General features: G+C 29.6%; 4 protein-coding genes across 4 annotated transcripts; 2 read left to right on the top strand and 2 right to left on the bottom strand.

Annotated features, from left to right (window-relative positions):
* Window positions 1–565: 565 nt before the first annotated feature.
* On the bottom strand, window positions 566–8002 carry LOC130446388 (suppressor of fused homolog). Its single transcript, XM_056782623.1, has 8 exons — window positions 7575–8002; window positions 7419–7511; window positions 7180–7358; window positions 6891–7119; window positions 6089–6321; window positions 3734–3836; window positions 1798–1984; window positions 566–838 (listed from the first exon to the last, which is right to left on the bottom strand). The coding sequence occupies exons 1-8, from the start codon at window positions 7721–7723 to the stop codon at window positions 743–745; spliced, it is 1269 nt and encodes a 422-aa protein (XP_056638601.1). The 5' UTR covers window positions 7724–8002; the 3' UTR covers window positions 566–742.
* A 149-nt stretch (window positions 8003–8151) lies between these two features.
* Window positions 8152–10713, top strand: LOC130446382 (nucleoporin Nup43). The gene is made up of 4 exons (XM_056782610.1): window positions 8152–9037; window positions 9110–9362; window positions 9601–9816; window positions 10300–10713. Exons 1-4 carry the CDS (start codon window positions 8816–8818, stop codon window positions 10659–10661), a joined length of 1053 nt encoding a protein of 350 aa, XP_056638588.1. The 5' UTR covers window positions 8152–8815; the 3' UTR covers window positions 10662–10713.
* A 1435-nt stretch (window positions 10714–12148) lies between these two features.
* Window positions 12149–14805, top strand: LOC130452543 (endonuclease G, mitochondrial). The gene is made up of 4 exons (XM_056791879.1): window positions 12149–12904; window positions 12961–13197; window positions 13271–13451; window positions 14278–14805. The coding sequence occupies exons 1-4, from the start codon at window positions 12489–12491 to the stop codon at window positions 14371–14373; spliced, it is 930 nt and encodes a 309-aa protein (XP_056647857.1). The 5' UTR covers window positions 12149–12488; the 3' UTR covers window positions 14374–14805.
* A 1221-nt stretch (window positions 14806–16026) lies between these two features.
* LOC130452544 (tRNA-splicing endonuclease subunit Sen15-like) lies at window positions 16027–16959 on the bottom strand. Its single transcript, XM_056791880.1, has one exon. The coding sequence runs from the start codon at window positions 16613–16615 to the stop codon at window positions 16148–16150; it is 468 nt and encodes a 155-aa protein (XP_056647858.1). The 5' UTR covers window positions 16616–16959; the 3' UTR covers window positions 16027–16147.
* Between the last annotated feature and the right edge of the window lie 96 nt (window positions 16960–17055).

The following is a 17055-nucleotide window of genomic DNA, read 5'->3' as shown; positions in this document are numbered from 1 at the left end:
CCTCGAAATGATTTTCATAACAAAACTGATTACTTTTACTTGATAAAAAAGTATTCCTTTTACTGTCCTTTTACATTGCATCACACCATTTTTTCCGTAATTTTTCTCCCTTAGGAACACTTAAAAATACTTTATTCGGTGCGGTAATAATAGTATTGAAACATTTTGGTACAATACAATATATATAACGAACCTTTGTCGATCCAGACTTAGACATCCTAACAAAAAATACAACTATACGACGCGATAGTATTGTAAAACAAAACAACGTGGTGTGGTTGCTGCTGCGAAACTATCGGTGCTGCTGACATAAGCGATATTTATTGCAGCGTGCCCAATCATTTAAAAATTTAAACCCAACATCATTTTCAGACCCATTGTGAACTGTCGTATAACCTATATGCTTTTATTAAATTTTTGCTTATTACACAGATTGCTATATCTCAAATGGGATAAGCAGTATATAAGTAATATAAAATCACTACTTTGGGATGTGAGTCACAAACCACATTTATGAGGTTTCATTATGTTAATAACAATACAAAGTTTTCAAGAAAAAATTAAATTGTAACTAACTTGGCGATTTTATTTAAAAATCATAGACAATAAAACATATTAGTAATTATATTTGTTAAAATCATAAATATTTTTTAAAGCTTTTTTACAAATCTTATAAATAGATAAATATTAAGAAAATACAAATTGCTCAGTCTCTTGATTCGGAAGGCACAGAATAATTGCCCTAAAGGATTTTATCGGCAACAATAGTAATAGATAATCGTCTGTCGGGCCAGGAAAATGTTTTAGGCAATGATAATGCTTCTGGATTGGCTAGCACCTGAAATAAAAAAAAACATGAATATACCGTAAAAATGGTTTTCGGTGGATACCTGTCTGTAATTTAAAACAAATTCATATCCTAATTTTTCTTTAAAATTCCACATACAATAATAATGATTTAAATCAAGGGCATTTTAAAATGGCAACAATGTTACTATATGGGTCAATATACGTTATTTGATGTTGATGTAATCTATTCCATTCAATATTCATATTTTCTCTATTTAAGACTATTTCTCAACCTAACCTAGCCTATTTCTCAATTCGTAATGATATAAGCCAGAAGAATTTTGCATTTTTGGAGTTTTAAAAGTACCAGAGGAAAATATATTACCAGGGGAGTGACAGCAAGGGGGCTAGTATTAAATAAAACATATAAATTATAGTATTTGAATATTTTTTATTAGACAAGAAACACAATTTCTAAATGCAACCTTATTATTAACGGTTTCATAATCCCATCCTAATTATTCCCGTACCTCCTAGTTATTTTTTTATAACTTTATTTCATTGTGTCTGCTGAATTTCTGACCGCCTTTCAGCTTTCACATTCCTTTTCAATCTTACAATTGAGACCTAACTGAATTTTTACCACCAATAGACAGGAATAAAATAGGCGGTTTGGAATAACTTTAAACTACAAAATGATTTTAATGAAGTCCATTAATTCCTGTTTATAGAACAATAACATCAGCATTACTAATATTTTAACATATAATGTGATTCCTTGCTCAAGAAGTAGTATAAAATTTATGAATCCAGTTTGAATAAAGCAGTAAGTTATTTTTATTACACTATATAAAGTTGCCATTAACATTTTATTATAAAGATCAATATCATTCAAGGTTATCTAGACAATAAAAACGGTTATGAAATTTGAAAAACTAGGTTACCCTATATGCTTCCATTTACCAAATATCATTAAAGTTCATTATTAACAAAGATTACTGAACCTACCTGGAAAGTGATTGCCATATCTTGTGCCAAATCATCTGTAATTAGCACTTGCAGCCAAGAACCTTTCGAAACATATGGATTGTCGGCATCTACTAATGTTTCGGTTACAGAATGTGCTACTAAAGTGATTACAGTGTCGCCCAAAATCGATTTAAATGTAAAATGTCGACCGTGTTTAACACGACCCCTAAAAAATATTATATTATTAAATATAGTTCATATTCTTGTAACTTCCACTCGTTCTTGAGTTATAAAAAGGATGTTCAACAAGAAACTCAATATTTAATCATAAAAAAACTCCTGGTATAGACAAAATAACTCTTACAATTATTAAGGAGCTAAAGAACTATCCTTATAACCTTTATCTTCATTGCCATTATATGCTTAAACTTGGGATAATATTCGTTAAAAATGCTGAAAGAATATCAAATCCCAAAAAAATTCAAATGAAGTTTTCTCCTATAGACCCCTAAGCCTATTACCTATCGCATCCAAAATACTTGAAAGATTACTGCTACAAATAATTACTCACACCCTACAACAGAGGAATGGATGCCCTACCATCAATTTAGTTTTCGAAAAGAACACTCTACAGTCCAGCAGGTTTATACAATAAATAGTACACAGCATAAATATTGCAATGGAAAACAAAGAGTAATGCAGAGCTGCTTTTTTGGATGTTAACCAAGATTTGGCACACAGCATTCATTTTCAGAATCAAGAAATTTCTTTCTATTAACTACTCGAAATTATCAAATTCATATCGGACAAAAAATTTCAAACAAAACTGAATTAAAGTGTTTCTAATAATTTTCCAATAAAATCTAGTGTTACTTAAGATTTCCATATTTTTATGTAGATTATTCAACCTCTTGTCTGATCAAAGTTTTTCTTCTTTTTTTAAAATAAAGGTATTAAAATTCAAATTTGCATACCTTCATTCATTTAACAGAATAATTTTAAATGAATAAGATAAATATTTCAAAATATGATTCAAGCACAAAAATATTTTGTCAGGTTTTTATTAAGTAAGATTTTTCATGAAAATAGAAAGAAAACCTATTGAGAAAGTCTGTACAAAAATACAGGAATAACACACTCCTTACTATTTGGACAGAAAAAACAATTGAATGTGCCAAAAAATAGGAGGAAAGTGCCCCATTGAAATGAAGTCACTACTGTTAATAACAATATATTCACCAAGTTTGTATATAAATTGAAATATCATTTACCAATTACTGGAGGACAGTAGCAAGTCCCAGGACTAATATTGGTACATGCCTCTAATAAGTATATCCACAAATTTTATTGGGAATTGAGGTCAAGGGAAGTGTTAGTAAGAAGTCTACTAATGCCTATTTTTGTAATGACATGATGAGTAGATGACGATTGTAATCACTGAGAGTTTTTTCAGAAAAAAAGTAGCTAAAAGTGATAATTTTCACTTCCAATCATACAACTTATGTTTAATTTTATCTGGTAGTCATAAACAAATGAAAAAGTGTTACTGAGCACGATCGTCAAATAAAAGCATGTGGTAAATATATATTTGATGCAATATTTCAAAAAAAGGGACTTAGGGACCATTTTGCAAAAAAGGGGACATTTAGGGACCTAAAATAAAAAAGGGACTTTAAGAGACTTTAGGGACCTCACTGAAAGCCCGGTGATAACTAATGCTCCCTGGTATGTCTTAAGCCTAATACTTCATGAAGACCTAAGAAACCCCTTCATTGACTAATGTAATTACATTGGAGGCATCATTGGAGAATAACTCACAATGCCAATAGAAGAACACCTGTTCAGAAGCCAATCAAAAAGTTTGCTTTTTCGATTGCTTAGAAAAATGTTAGGAAAAAATGAGTATAATTTTCCCAACTTTGTTTTATGTATATAATAGAAGAAATAAGATATATAGTATTTATTTGTCACTCACCTAATAGCTAAAGGTAATAAGCTGCCTGCTTCTAAATTGAAAACTAAATGAACACCTTCCAATTTTTTTATATGTATTAATTCGGCAGATTCGCCTAAATGACCTGTTAAATAAAAATTATTATAACTATGTCAGAAATATATTAACTTGTAGTACATAAAAAAAATGTAAATAGTGATCCAGAAATATGTGCAACAATATCAAGAGCTGATAGTACATCTCAAAATAAGTATACAGCTTTACATGCACTTTTTGAATTGAAATTGAAATAATAAGGGAGACATGTCTTTGCAGTGATAAATTGAGAACCTTATTTTTTTTTAAATTGCACAGTTTATATTTATAGAATGATTATAAGACATTAGGGTACATACTTTTTTATATAAACCCCATCCCATATGAATTCAGATATTTTTGGAGGGTAAGTTTGGGTTATTGCTTCACATGTTTTTAAATTTTTGACTATTTGAAGAAGTTATGTCAAAACTTATTTTCCAGTTCTGAATCATCCTCAAATTGTTCCTTCGACTCATCTAGCTCTCCCAGAAGGAAATTACACAAAATAACTACTTCTATGAATACACTACAAGTATGTGATGATCAAGAATTTAAAGAGAACTTTTGACTAAATCATTCAACTGTTGATCTAATAAGTATATGTTTATATTGACTGATAATCTATTTTAACCATAGGAAGAATGCACTTCCATAATTGTTAAAACTAAAAAAAACTTAAATCATTGATACTCATTGATATATTTTTAAATTTAATTATTAAATTAAATAAATTAAATTGAATTTAATATATATTACTTGCTATTTCATGTTTTACTGTTATTTTATTTTTTTTTTATTGTATTAATGATATTTCAGTTATTTGTCTTATGTAAGTATTGTCATTATTATTGCCAGGAATTCCATATATTATTTTAACTATTTTTTCATTATTTGCAATTGAAATATTTCGATAATAGGTGATATCGTTAGCACATTCAATGAAAATAGGTTATATGATCTGTTAATTGATTATAATATTTGTTAATTCTTCTTTTGAATAAGTTATTTATCATTATTTCAGATAAATTTTACATTTTCTAAAAGCAGTTTTGTTTTTCGAATTTTTTCCAAAAAATCTTACTTTATGATCTGAAGTTTCTATTTACCAAACTAATAATCTCCAATATCTTTGTTTTGACATTAAAGTTTAATTATCTTAAGGATCAAATTGGTTTTGAATACTATTGTAATAAACACGGACCTATAAAAGATTAATAAAAAAAAAAGGAATATTAATTTAATTTTATAACTCCCGGTAACTATAAAATATTTTCACTTGCAATAAACAACTGATTCCTCAAGTTGGCAATAGTTTGTTATTTGTTAAACAATAGCAGAGGTCTAATTGAACAAATTTAGGAAATGTTATCGTTAAATCGTCACGAGTTTGATCTCACTCAACAAAAAAATTTATTAATAAATTGGGGAATATCCAAACGATTCAGTTGGTCGGACAAACGTGACTTTGTAAGTTTTGGATATACATGTTTTCTTTTTTTTCTTCTTTTATCTCAATTAGTTAGAATTGTTTGTTAATAATTTTTTTGTTATAATATAGTTGTTACCATTAGAAGTAACTTTCGAGATTCACCCTCCCAAATTCACCTCCAGTTTAGGCGCATATTTAAAGGAAAATGACCCAGCTACCTAAGATGAGATAGGAGCGAGCGAACAGGAGAATCTCATTGAGGAGAACTCGATTTGATTACTACCCAATTATTACACTGATGACAAATAGTTTTTGATTAAACATTATACTGGGTTCAGTGATAACAGAAAGTTGTAGTTGTATGTTGCTCAATCTCTATTATGATAAGACAATATATTTGAAATTTCATTTTTTTTAGTACATGAGTAATGGCAACATTCAATAAGGGAAGAAGAAAATAATTATCATTGGTGCTATAACACTGGATATAGACATGGCTATCATGTATTAATATCTTTCAACCTCAAATTTGAAGTAGAAAAAATTATTAGTTCTATAGTTTTAATAAATTCACCTTGTATATAGACACTAGATATATCTAATTGAATAAATACAAGTCTACTTTCAAAAACCCCAAACTTGAAAACAATTAATTGATTATTGTTACCTACTTAGAATATCACAAATTTCTATCAATTAAAAAATTAATATTTGATAATAGTTTGAGTTATTGTTACATATTTTAAATTAAAAACAAGTTATTTGATATCATATATAAGGTGATAGTTGAAATCTATCTATATATAATGTATGTAATCTATTTCTATTTAGTTGGAAGTTTTGATCAATATTAATGAATATCATACTACCTTGTAACGATGACTTCAATCTCAATTCATCATTTAACTCGCCATGTGAATCTTGTAGCTGAATATCCAATTTAGATGGATCCTGTTCCATCCAAGAGCATCTAGCACTGACCCCACTTAGATTTGAACCATCTAACTCAAAGCCTCTTTTAACTTCTTCGTGTGCATTTAGATCAATTTCAAATATACTTTCACCTCTTCTCATATCTGTAATGTGCCATGGTCCTCCAGTCCTTCATAATAATTTGAAAATAAGTATTTAATAAATTTACGCAGTGTTTATTTTCAGTATTTATTTTTGAAATGGATTAAACTAGTGTCATTATAACTAAATAGAGTATTTTATTGTTATGAATAACATAATATATGAGTTAATTAATTAATTAACAATAGGGGAACTGAAGTTTTTAAAAGAAGTGGGATTAAATGCTAAGTATTCCTACTACCAAAGCAGGAAAAGGAGTAGCAATAAATCCTTTATATTTTCAATAGATAATGAGAACATAATTCTTATTCTTTGTAAATACCATAAATAATTGTTTAAACAATTTAAATAAAACAAACAATTTAAATAAAATTTAGAAAAATTAGAATTGTTTCTAAAAACTTCCAAATTAAAAGCTTTTTGAAATGAAAAGCCTGCTAATTAGTTCTTAATAATGAATATTTGAGTAATTTTTCACACATATGTAGTCAAAAATAATTGGATGGATAATTGTTGATTGTAGATAGCATATGAAGTTTATTGAGATTGAAATCTATTCAAATTCAATGGCTAATAAATTGATTTTTATTTACTTACACTGGTATCCTAGATATCATGTCCAAAATTCCAGCACCGTTCCATTGCTGGGCAGCTTTAAGTTCTTCTGCACATATTCCAACAATCTGAATGAAACTTACAGCTCCAAAAGGAGTATGCGCTGTTTTTAGTTGTAAATCAGTTGTCATTAACATATGTTGTATTCTGGATTCACTATTGTCCAAAGCACAATGCCAAGATACATGGTCACCAGCACAAAGAGCATTACCTGTTGATGTAAAGAGAATTAAGCATTATTAGGAAAATATTCAATAAAATGAAAAAATACCTGACTGAAATACATATTTTGCTAATGACTGCATTAACGTAGCTGGCCAGGTAGGAGGTGCAGTTTCTGTTGGTTCTCTCTTCAACCTAAAAGTTAACTCAAAACCAAATCCTGATATCGAGTCAGGACCAGAAACATCATGGACTCTTCCATCCCCATGTAGATCCGATAAACCGAAACTACAAAAATTTTATTTGGAATTATTCATATCTTGTTTATTTCTTGATAAAATATTTTACCTAATATAATGCCAATGAGGAGGAATATTTTCATGTGGTATACCTGGATTAGCATACATAGAAATATAATCAAGAGGATCGGGGCCCCCAAGCCTGGAATGATAAAATTTTACATATTAAAAAATACCTTTTTTATAATCAACCAAATTTTCTTACCAAAATTTTAATAATGCTGTAACTTGTAAAGGATTTACTTGGTCAGGATAAATCTTTCTACAGAGTGTATACAGACTCTCTAGTCCTGCAGGAGTTGGTGGATGTATATTTATTGATGGTCTGTGAGGTATCCCACTAGCTTCGTCCATTGCGGCTATTTTTTATTTTTAGAATTGTCTGTAGAATTAGTTTTGATTTCTCGTTTGTTGACACTTTATTGATTCATTCGATAAAGCTGTGATTTCTTAATAATTAATGTATTATAATTATTATTTAATACTTCTTAATCTGTAGTTTTTTTATATATATTTAGTTAAATTTGGACAATGCCAACAAAAAATAAATAGAAAGAATATACATTCTTTAACAACACAAAGTTGATAGTGATAAATTATAGAGACAGAAATGTTGTCATAATAGACACAACTAAAAAAGAAGAAAATTGTCTTCATTTAGAAGTTCGTTCCAACCATTGTAATATAGTCATAGGGGAACACAAGTTGGCTATTCACATGTCCACATGACGCATGCACAAAGGTGAATGGATTGCAAGTTCATCTATTCAACAAATGACTCCAGTGTTCGTGCTCTCGTCTACTACACTATTTACGAAGTCAATAAGAATAATAGTATAGAGACACACTCCGTTTCGTGATACCTTGCCTCGCTCAAGTTCCGATAATTCTCAATTTTTAAGCTAAGTAAAACGATTCGTTTTAATGCTACGAAGTGTCTCTTTACACAGACGTGCAATCTTGCGAGAAGCTCATTGAGTTTAAATTCCATTTACTTGGAATCCTTTGACTCAGGTTATTAATAGACAATTATGAAAGTTGACCGAGGTGAGGCAAAATTACACGTACACCTACACTAACTTATTCGTTTTCGCGAGTAGTGTAGTGGATGCTTAATAAGTTACTCACGAAATTGCAAGAGTGTGTCGACATGCACTTCGAACTTCAGTTAATTTCGTCGAAGCATCAAAGCGAATCGTCTAGTGGAGCCATTATGTATAGACATAACGTGCTGCTTTTTCGATGCGCGACGTATTACATATATATGCGCGACTGATGCACACAAAAAACTTGAACTGCTAGTGAATTCACAGAGTATACTACTCTTAGATTCGAAACGTCAGAATTAAATCGTGCTGAATTTTGCGCTAAACAATAAGTAGTTCAACCGACCCATGTAATTTATTTTTTTATTTATTAAAGTGTAGGCAAGTTCACTTTTTTATAATGTCTCACAGTTTACATGGTACTTTTGTATCAGAAAAAATTAATAAAATTCGTTGGAGATCAGATGAATTTAATAACTGCCATTATTTTGTTACTGGAAGTGTTGATAACATTCAAAACAATATCAAGTTGTGGGATTTTTGTGAAAATATCGAAGACGATGATATTTACCCGTTTTTAGTGTTTAACGAACCTTTCTGTGGAGATGTTACGGAAATTCAGGTATACTATTAGAATGTTCAAAATCTTTTTGGAATCACTTAGTTTCATATACATTGATAAGTTTTGTTGTAGTTTTTGAATCCAGATTATTTTGTAACATCATCTTCAAGTGGCTCGGTGCATTTGAAAAAAATCGTACCTTCTTTGTCACAAAGTATATCATTAAAAAGTGAAATCTGCTGGAAGGGTATACATGTTTTTAAAAACGGAGATGAGAGTTCATGTACATCTTTGGCCACATATGAAAATGATATTGTCACAGTAGGGGAAGATGGTCGAATTAATTTGTTGAACGCCAAATCTTCAAAAGTTTTCAGAACAATTGGTGAGCATAGAGAAAATTGTTACTTAGATATAGTTCAGAAATGTTACAATTCTTAAAAAATTAGTAATTGAGAATTAAAACTATTCCAAATAATAACATATGTTTATTTAATTTTTTTTTTAATTCAAGGAATAACGAAAAATGTCATTGATTATTCTATTTCTGTTCATATGAAAATTGTCTTGGTTATTAATTTTAGCATAAAAGTTAGGTAAAAATTGTGTTTTTACTATTCCAGAAGATGCAGATAGTTGTTCCCTACACTGTGTTACATTTTTGAAACACAATGAAATTTTAACAAGTAATTTGAGAGGACAGTTGAAAATTTGGGATTTGAGAAATGCAGACAACAATCCTAACAATACTTTCATGATTAATGGTGAACAAGCAACACCCACATGTCTTACTTTCCATCCAACACAGAGGCATTTAGTATTAACTGGAGATGATTTAGGTAAATATCTTAAGAATACTCCATAACTGATCAAGTGGTTTTTTTGCCATTTGAAATGAAAAAATTATACCTCCTTGAAAAACTGACCCTCCACAACCTCATCAAATTAATGAAAAGATCTAAATAGGATGGATTAGTGAACCAAATAGCTTCAAAACCTTTCACCGCAATTTATAGATTGTCTAATATTAACATCCAACAAGTTACACCCAGCTAAAATATCAAGACTCATAACTCGAATTACTTGTGGTTATAAAATATCCTAAGAAGATTCTCCTAAAAGTAGCAACTGTAATGTAAAATTGACCATTAAACATAATTTTGTGTACTACCCAGAATTCCAAATAGGAAGAATAAAAAATAGTCAACAAATATCTACAAATGCTACAGAAAATAATACAATATCCAAAAGACATCAAACTATAATAATAATCAGTAAATGTTAGATTGAAATAATGCAATAAAATATTTCACTTTTTTTAGGATCATTAACAACTTGGGATCTGAGACATCACACTTATCCTTTAAATGTCTTGAATGCTCATGAAGGTGCTATAACTGAAATCAAATTCAATCCAGAATTTTCAGACCAACTTTTTACATGTTCAACTGCCGGTGAAATTTGGCATTGGACTACAAAAGCTGCTGCTGTTCCTTCACTTTTACCAGACAATGGGGAACCTAATGTATGGTTAACACCAGATAATGTGAGAAATAAATTAGAAGTGTACACTTTGATGCCAACTTTGGGTAAACCAATAAACTCATTAGATTTACATAGGAATAGAGTTATTTGTGGTTGTGACAATGAAGCTATTTATTTGATTAATGGTGTGAATTTATAAGTTATTTTAATAATAAATAAAAATAATATTCTGTCAATAAAAAAAATTATTTAACAACTATATACTAAATATTACTAAACGAAATAAGTAAGTCAATCTGGAAACCCATGAGGAAATAAATCACCCAAAAGTAATACCACCCTTTCGAAAGTATAATATTAAGAGGTACCTGTGTAAAAAGGTACCAAGAAGGAAACCACTCATAATAACAAACAAGACAGAAATATGTATAAAACATTATCCCTCTTCTAGCAATCCCTGTATCATCTTGTATCAAATATACAATATAAATAGTCACTTTTCCTAGTTTTTAGGAGTTTTCTAAGTAAAATTTATAAAACTAATCCAGTAGTTTCCTATTAAATTATGTATTTGTTGTTAGTTTTTTTTTAGATTTCATGATTAGGGTGTTATGTGTACTGCAAACCAAAAAATCAATTGTTTCTTTTTTTCTTTCTGTTGTATTGAGAATATTTGGTACTTTTACAAAGTACAGATTGTGGAATGGCTCTATCTACCAGATATCTCTGTTTTCTATTTTATAAGCTCTGGAATTCTTAGACTCTCACACTTTAGTAGAATCTGCAATCTCTGTAAAATCCAGTATATTCAAGTGTTATTGGGGGGACAGTGCCCTGATAGGATCTATGTTAGTATATGTAGATTATTCTCATCTACATTGTTCCAATAACTGTTGTTGCTTCTATCTACCTCCTTTTCCAACATTTTCTGTATTCTGTAGCTGATACCAGGAAAGGGATCAGGTCTTATAGAGTTCATTTTTGAGTGTTTATTATTTATTCAATTTCCCTAAACTCCAGTGTATTATGTAGTCCATTTGAGTGAGTGCTGATTAAATGTAGGATAAAAGAAAATGTGTTACAAGTGTCTACATAACCTACACTTAGAAAATAATGTTCTATTTATTGGAAGTATAAAACACAAAAAGCTGTTTTAATTAACTACTTTATTGAGCTGTAGGTTGAATTGCAAAGTCTCATATAAATAATACACAGGTTTCAGATAAGACTCTATATAGTAACAAACACCCCTAGTAGGGGTAACACTTATACTCGATAAACAATTCTTACATAATGGGCGTCATTGGAAAAAGAAAAGAACAACATGGACATAAGACTTACGCAAATCGAGCTCTAGAATCTACTAAATACCAGTATACTCAAGAACTCAAGATGCTTGCTATCAGAATTTGGAAGTTCCTGAAATGATTTTATTAGATATGCATTTCATGAAAGTCACTATTAACAGTAACAGATTATTAGTAAATCAAAGTGGAAAACAAATTTTTTCCAAATTTACTATTTGTTCTCTGGTTGTAAGACTTCAAACTTGTCAAAATAACTGTCATATTTGTCTTCTTCTGTTATATGTGTAATTGTAGGTGATGTATACGTAAAATCATAGAATTGCTGTAGGTCTATGTGTAAGATCAATGCGTATGTCAGTCCTGCTTGCTTTGAAAAAATATAACAGCAAAACATTAAATAATTATATATAATTTTAAAACCGTATTACGCGTTATGTATATATAACACATAAAAGTGTTTACATATATGTGGGCCAATATTTAAAATACTCTCTCATAATTGCAAGATATTATAGATACGCGTTTGTTTTGATGTATTCATAATAAAGCCGATCATCGTCTGGTTTTCGAAGATCTAATTAAAATTTCATCACCACATATTATCTCATAAAATCTCTGTTCAACAAGTTAACTGTATTACTTGGTGACTTATTTAATTAGAACAGAAGAATACAATCCTTAAGAAGGGTATTTAGAGTATAAACCCATAAATAAATAAAATGAATAAAAATCTTTTGAAATATATTTCGATTGCCTGTTTTACTTCAACTGGATATTTAGTAGGTGTATATACGGAAAGAGGTAAATGGACTTTGAATCACAATTCCTCAAAATTGAAGAACATGCCAGGATTGCCCATTTTTGGCACAGTTTCTGCTGCATCTCCTCTTTTACCATCATCTACTCCGGAATTTCCGACTAGCGCAACCAGAGTTTCCCAAATAATGAAGTATGGCTTTCCTAGTTTTGATCAAATTAGATCTTTTGATGATTATGTCCTAAGCTATGACCGTAGAAATAGAGTTGCTCATTGGGTTTTTGAACATCTAACTAAAGATAATGTTAAACGAAGCGACGAAGTGGACAGATCTAAATGTGAATTCAAACCAGATGAAAGTATACATGTTTTTTTCAGGTTTGTGGTATTAAAGTTTTTGTTTTAATTGTACAAACAAATGAATTTTTATTTAGGTCTGATAATTCAGATTACAAGAAATCGGGATACGACAGAGGACATATGGCAGCTGCAGGAAATCATAAATATAATCAAAAACATATCGAACAAACTTTCTTCCTTTCAAATATGGCACCTCAAATAGGTAAAGGATTTAATAGAGATTCTTGGAATAGATTAGAAAAATATGTAAGAAAATTGACTAAAATATACCCAAATGTATATTGCTGCACAGGACCCTTATACTTACCCAGGTATACTAAAAACACAGGTATTATATGAGTAAATTGTTAACAAATAAGGAAAACACCATTTATCATTTTTTAGGAAGGAAAAGGATGGAAAAAATTATGTAAAATATGAAGTGATAGGTGCAAATCATGTAGCAGTTCCTACACACTTCTTTAAAATAGTTGTAATGGAAACACCAGATGAAAAATTAGAGATGGAAGCATATGTAATGCCAAATCAAGTTATAGATGATAATGTTCCACTAACTAGTTTCCAGGTATATATATATATATATGTATATAATCTGATAACCTCTCCAATAACTGTATTAGATGTTCTATATAGCATCATATTACGCTTCAAATCTCGTAACTCCATAGCACCAAATTTCACAGTTACAAAAGCTTGCCTTACATGTACCAACTGTGGTTATCATTAGACCCAGCCTTTGAGAAGATTTTCAAATTTTGTATTGCTTTTATTTCATATTTTTTCTTTTTGGGAGACAATTGCCAAAATGCATTGAAGCAGCTGCTGGGATTATAAGATTTAAATCAAGATTAACCAGAAACATTTTATCACTTAAAACTGCTTGGTTTTTTAAAGTGCAGTTTCTGGCTTCCAAATTATTTATGAAAACATTTGCTTCTATTTAAATAAGCATTTTAACTTCAGCGTTTTCTTTAAAATATTGCAGATTGCATGTTATACACCTAATTGGTAATTTATACAGATGTTGTTTCTTACTTGTACTTACTTCCTCGGTGATAAACAAAACGGATTTTTCGATAATTCGGTTCTAGAATCTAAACAAATAAAAAGCCTTCCTAGATATTGATTCTATAAAAACGTCCATAACACATTTTAAATGGGTTATAAAAACAATTCATAGATTGTCTGCGCGTCCACCACATATTAGATTCCATTAACATCATCGTACAGGACCGGCGTCGCTGTCCATGTCGTGGACGAGTTCGTAACTGTATTACACGTTGTATCACGTCAAAAGGTTTTTAAATCAATCAAACGGGTGTACTTTGCTCTCAAGTTTTCTCAAATTAAGATTATTTAGATCTCAATATTTGTACAATTTTTTGTTCTAGGTACCACCAGAAAGTGTAGAAAGAGCAGCAGGATTATTATTCTTTGATAAGATAACCAAAGATAGACTAAGTAAAATAAATGGAAAATCAAAATAGTATGACACAATGCCATATTATAAATTGTAAATAAATGATAATATATAGTAGTGTTATGGATAATTGTAGAGAAGATCTACTGGAATAGTCTACTTCAGTCTATCCATGTTGTTATTTTCTGATATTTGTATAAAGACAATTCACAATGAGATAAATGATATGAAACAAACGTATTGCTACCAGGAGCTAACAACATTGATCCTGGGCAACAAAAACAAAAATAAATATAAAACGGAACCTCCTCATGGCAAAGGCAAAAATTTACTACTTTAGACTTTATTTGGTAAAATGTTTTTATAAGTAGACCAAAGACTGCAAATGAATTCTAAGTAAACTGACTGAAAACAAAATTCTATGAATAAAATATATTTATAATTTTGGAGAGTTTACATTTAAATAAACTAGATGTGAGCATCTATTTTTAAGATAGTATCAACCGTGATCCTTAAATTTTTACTGTATTAATATATCCAATTTATTCCTTCTTACTACAGGTGATTTCTAATTGCTTCACGACTTTGAAAGCATTGTAACTTCAAGCAAAATTTTATTTTACATTTAACCTAATTTATTAAGTTCGTTACATGCTAAGTATTCCCAATGATTCAGTTAAGAATTACACATTTATATGCACTTCACTATTGAACTGGGTTGTAACTATCAGACAAGTTCAAAAGGCTTGGTACGTTTGAGCCTGTCAAGAGACTCTAAGCTTTCTAGGTGGTACTTCAAATTAAAAACCTAATTATTTCAAAAGAAAGACTGATATTTATATTTGAGATGATGAGAAAATGAGCTGGCTCAAAATAAAGTTGTAATTGTGAAAACCTTTTATACAATTTTTGTTTGAAACATTTATTTATCTGCATATGTAATAAAGTTGAAGGCAGTAAAATTATTGTTAAATATTTGATAAATATTATGTATAGAAGCAAGATGCATAGATATTAACTACTTCTAGTAGTTGTGACAAAATTTGGAATGGTAACAATAATTATTTTCTTTCTCATACCAAGAATTGAGTAGATATTAATCTAATATGATTTTTACATATAAAAATAATACCCTTAGATTTGCTAAAAAAAATGAAATTGCATAAATTTTATACTGGGTAATTATTTTGAAAGAAATTTGGTTTTTATATATCTTTTATGAAGAGGTTAAATTATTTAAAATGTTTTGTTTATGTAAAAGCAAGCTCTAGAGGTTAAATCCTATTACATTTGAGTGGTGCCTGCAGTATGGAGAAACCTATCAGGGGCGCAACAACTGAGGGTGTCTTGACATCGCCTAAAAATAAGTGGACACACCTTTTAGGGTGTCTACCCAATTTTTCCTTAAACCAGAATGACCCATTTTAAAACTAAATCAAGCAGGCAAACTCATGTAAATCACCGTGCTTTTACTCTAATGTTACAAATCTGCGATAGCGATCCATGAATCCCGGTAGTGGAAGTACTGACTTCAATTGAAAGTTACATTCCACACAATAAGGTTTAAAAGGGTAAATTTAAGGTACTAAATTTTTGGAGACTTGAACTACCCAAGGTTTAATTATTGGAATTATTGAAATAATTTCTGAGGGATACCATAATCCAGTTTCAATTGTTTTGTTAAATGAGATTAAGGACATATGTAACTTTAGCAACAAAATGACCAATATCATCTATTTAACAGAGTAATAAATCCACATTTTTGTACATAAGTCAGTTTTTAAATACAATATAATCACTTAACTTAATGACGTTCATGTAAAAAATTAACTGGTTCTTGCCTATTCCTTTCTACTTATAGTAACCAGACGTGATTGTAAAGCTGCCTCCTCTACTATACTCTTATACTTTCTTAATTCACTATCTAATTTTTCCCTTTTATTTTCCTTCAATTGCTTCGAAGATGTATCGTTATGTTCTAATAGTCCATCTGTTATTTGATAATAAACACAAGTAGAATCTGCATGAACTACAGCTATATATACTATTTGATCTGTGTTAGCATTTATGAACTTTTGTAATTTCAGGTAATTAAGCTTTTCAAAAACTCTTACGGGGACAAAAGCTGCAAAACTATCATTTTTATTTTTTTTCCCTGTAATTACGATTTTCTTTAGATCATTGTTATACTTGTATTCAACATCATAATACTTTTTCACTTCACTTATCTCAAGGTATACGTAAACTGATATCATAGCTTCCTGTGATGAAACGAAATTTTTGAATTCTGTTGCTATTGTTTCTACCATTTTATTTATTTATTTTTTTTTAATTAATTTGATAAATTAGTAAACATAGGTTATATTATTATAATCACAAATAGTTTGTCTATGGTAATCATTTCCTAAACTCTATGGAGGTGCGTTTTACTACACAATTTATAACGTATACACATTGATGGTAGCAATAGTGCGGTTTTTGCAAAAGCGTGATTTTTGTAAAAAATGAGCTAAAAATGTTTTGTAATATATCGAAAGTCATAGACCAAGTACAGCAAAAATTAATCAATATTATTATATGCTGTATGTATGTATCTAGCTTCAGAACACACAACAAAAAATCATTAATTTCACTCAACTTTTATAATTTTTTATTATCAATTTATCAGTAGCTGTTGTATACTTGGTGTTTCAATTCTTTAACAAAAATTGAAAACTTTTTAGATGTGTTGACGGTTGCCGTTCTAATA

This window comes from Diorhabda sublineata, chromosome 1, assembly GCF_026230105.1.
Source record: "Diorhabda sublineata isolate icDioSubl1.1 chromosome 1, icDioSubl1.1, whole genome shotgun sequence".
Lineage (NCBI taxonomy): Eukaryota > Metazoa > Arthropoda > Insecta > Coleoptera > Chrysomelidae > Diorhabda > Diorhabda sublineata.
Note: the sequence above shows the minus strand (reverse complement) of the source record. Positions and strands in the feature narration are given on the sequence as shown.

What these genes read in the sequence shown, in the direction of transcription:
- LOC130446388 (XM_056782623.1), bottom strand. Translation starts at nt 7,723, where the DNA reads ATGGACGAAGCTAGTGGGATACCTCACAGACCATCAATAAATATACAT. An exon ending in CCTCATTGGCATTATATTAG is followed by an intron (nt 7,359 to 7,418) that starts GTAAAATATTTT and finishes AAATTTTTGTAG; the next exon opens with TTTCGGTTTATCGGATCTAC. An exon ending in TTATTACCTTTAGCTATTAG is followed by an intron (nt 1,985 to 3,733) that starts GTGAGTGACAAA and finishes AATATTTTTTAG; the next exon opens with GGGTCGTGTTAAACACGGTC.
- LOC130446382 (XM_056782610.1), top strand. Translation starts at nt 8,816, where the DNA reads ATGTCTCACAGTTTACATGGTACTTTTGTATCAGAAAAAATTAATAAA. An exon ending in AAAAGTTTTCAGAACAATTG is followed by an intron (nt 9,363 to 9,600) that starts GTGAGCATAGAG and finishes TTACTATTCCAG; the next exon opens with AAGATGCAGATAGTTGTTCC. An exon ending in ATTAACTGGAGATGATTTAG is followed by an intron (nt 9,817 to 10,299) that starts GTAAATATCTTA and finishes CACTTTTTTTAG; the next exon opens with GATCATTAACAACTTGGGAT.
- LOC130452543 (XM_056791879.1), top strand. Translation starts at nt 12,489, where the DNA reads ATGAATAAAAATCTTTTGAAATATATTTCGATTGCCTGTTTTACTTCA. An exon ending in AGTATACATGTTTTTTTCAG is followed by an intron (nt 12,905 to 12,960) that starts GTTTGTGGTATT and finishes ATTTTTATTTAG; the next exon opens with GTCTGATAATTCAGATTACA. An exon ending in TTCCACTAACTAGTTTCCAG is followed by an intron (nt 13,452 to 14,277) that starts GTATATATATAT and finishes TTTTTGTTCTAG; the next exon opens with GTACCACCAGAAAGTGTAGA.
- LOC130452544 (XM_056791880.1), bottom strand. Translation starts at nt 16,615, where the DNA reads ATGGTAGAAACAATAGCAACAGAATTCAAAAATTTCGTTTCATCACAG.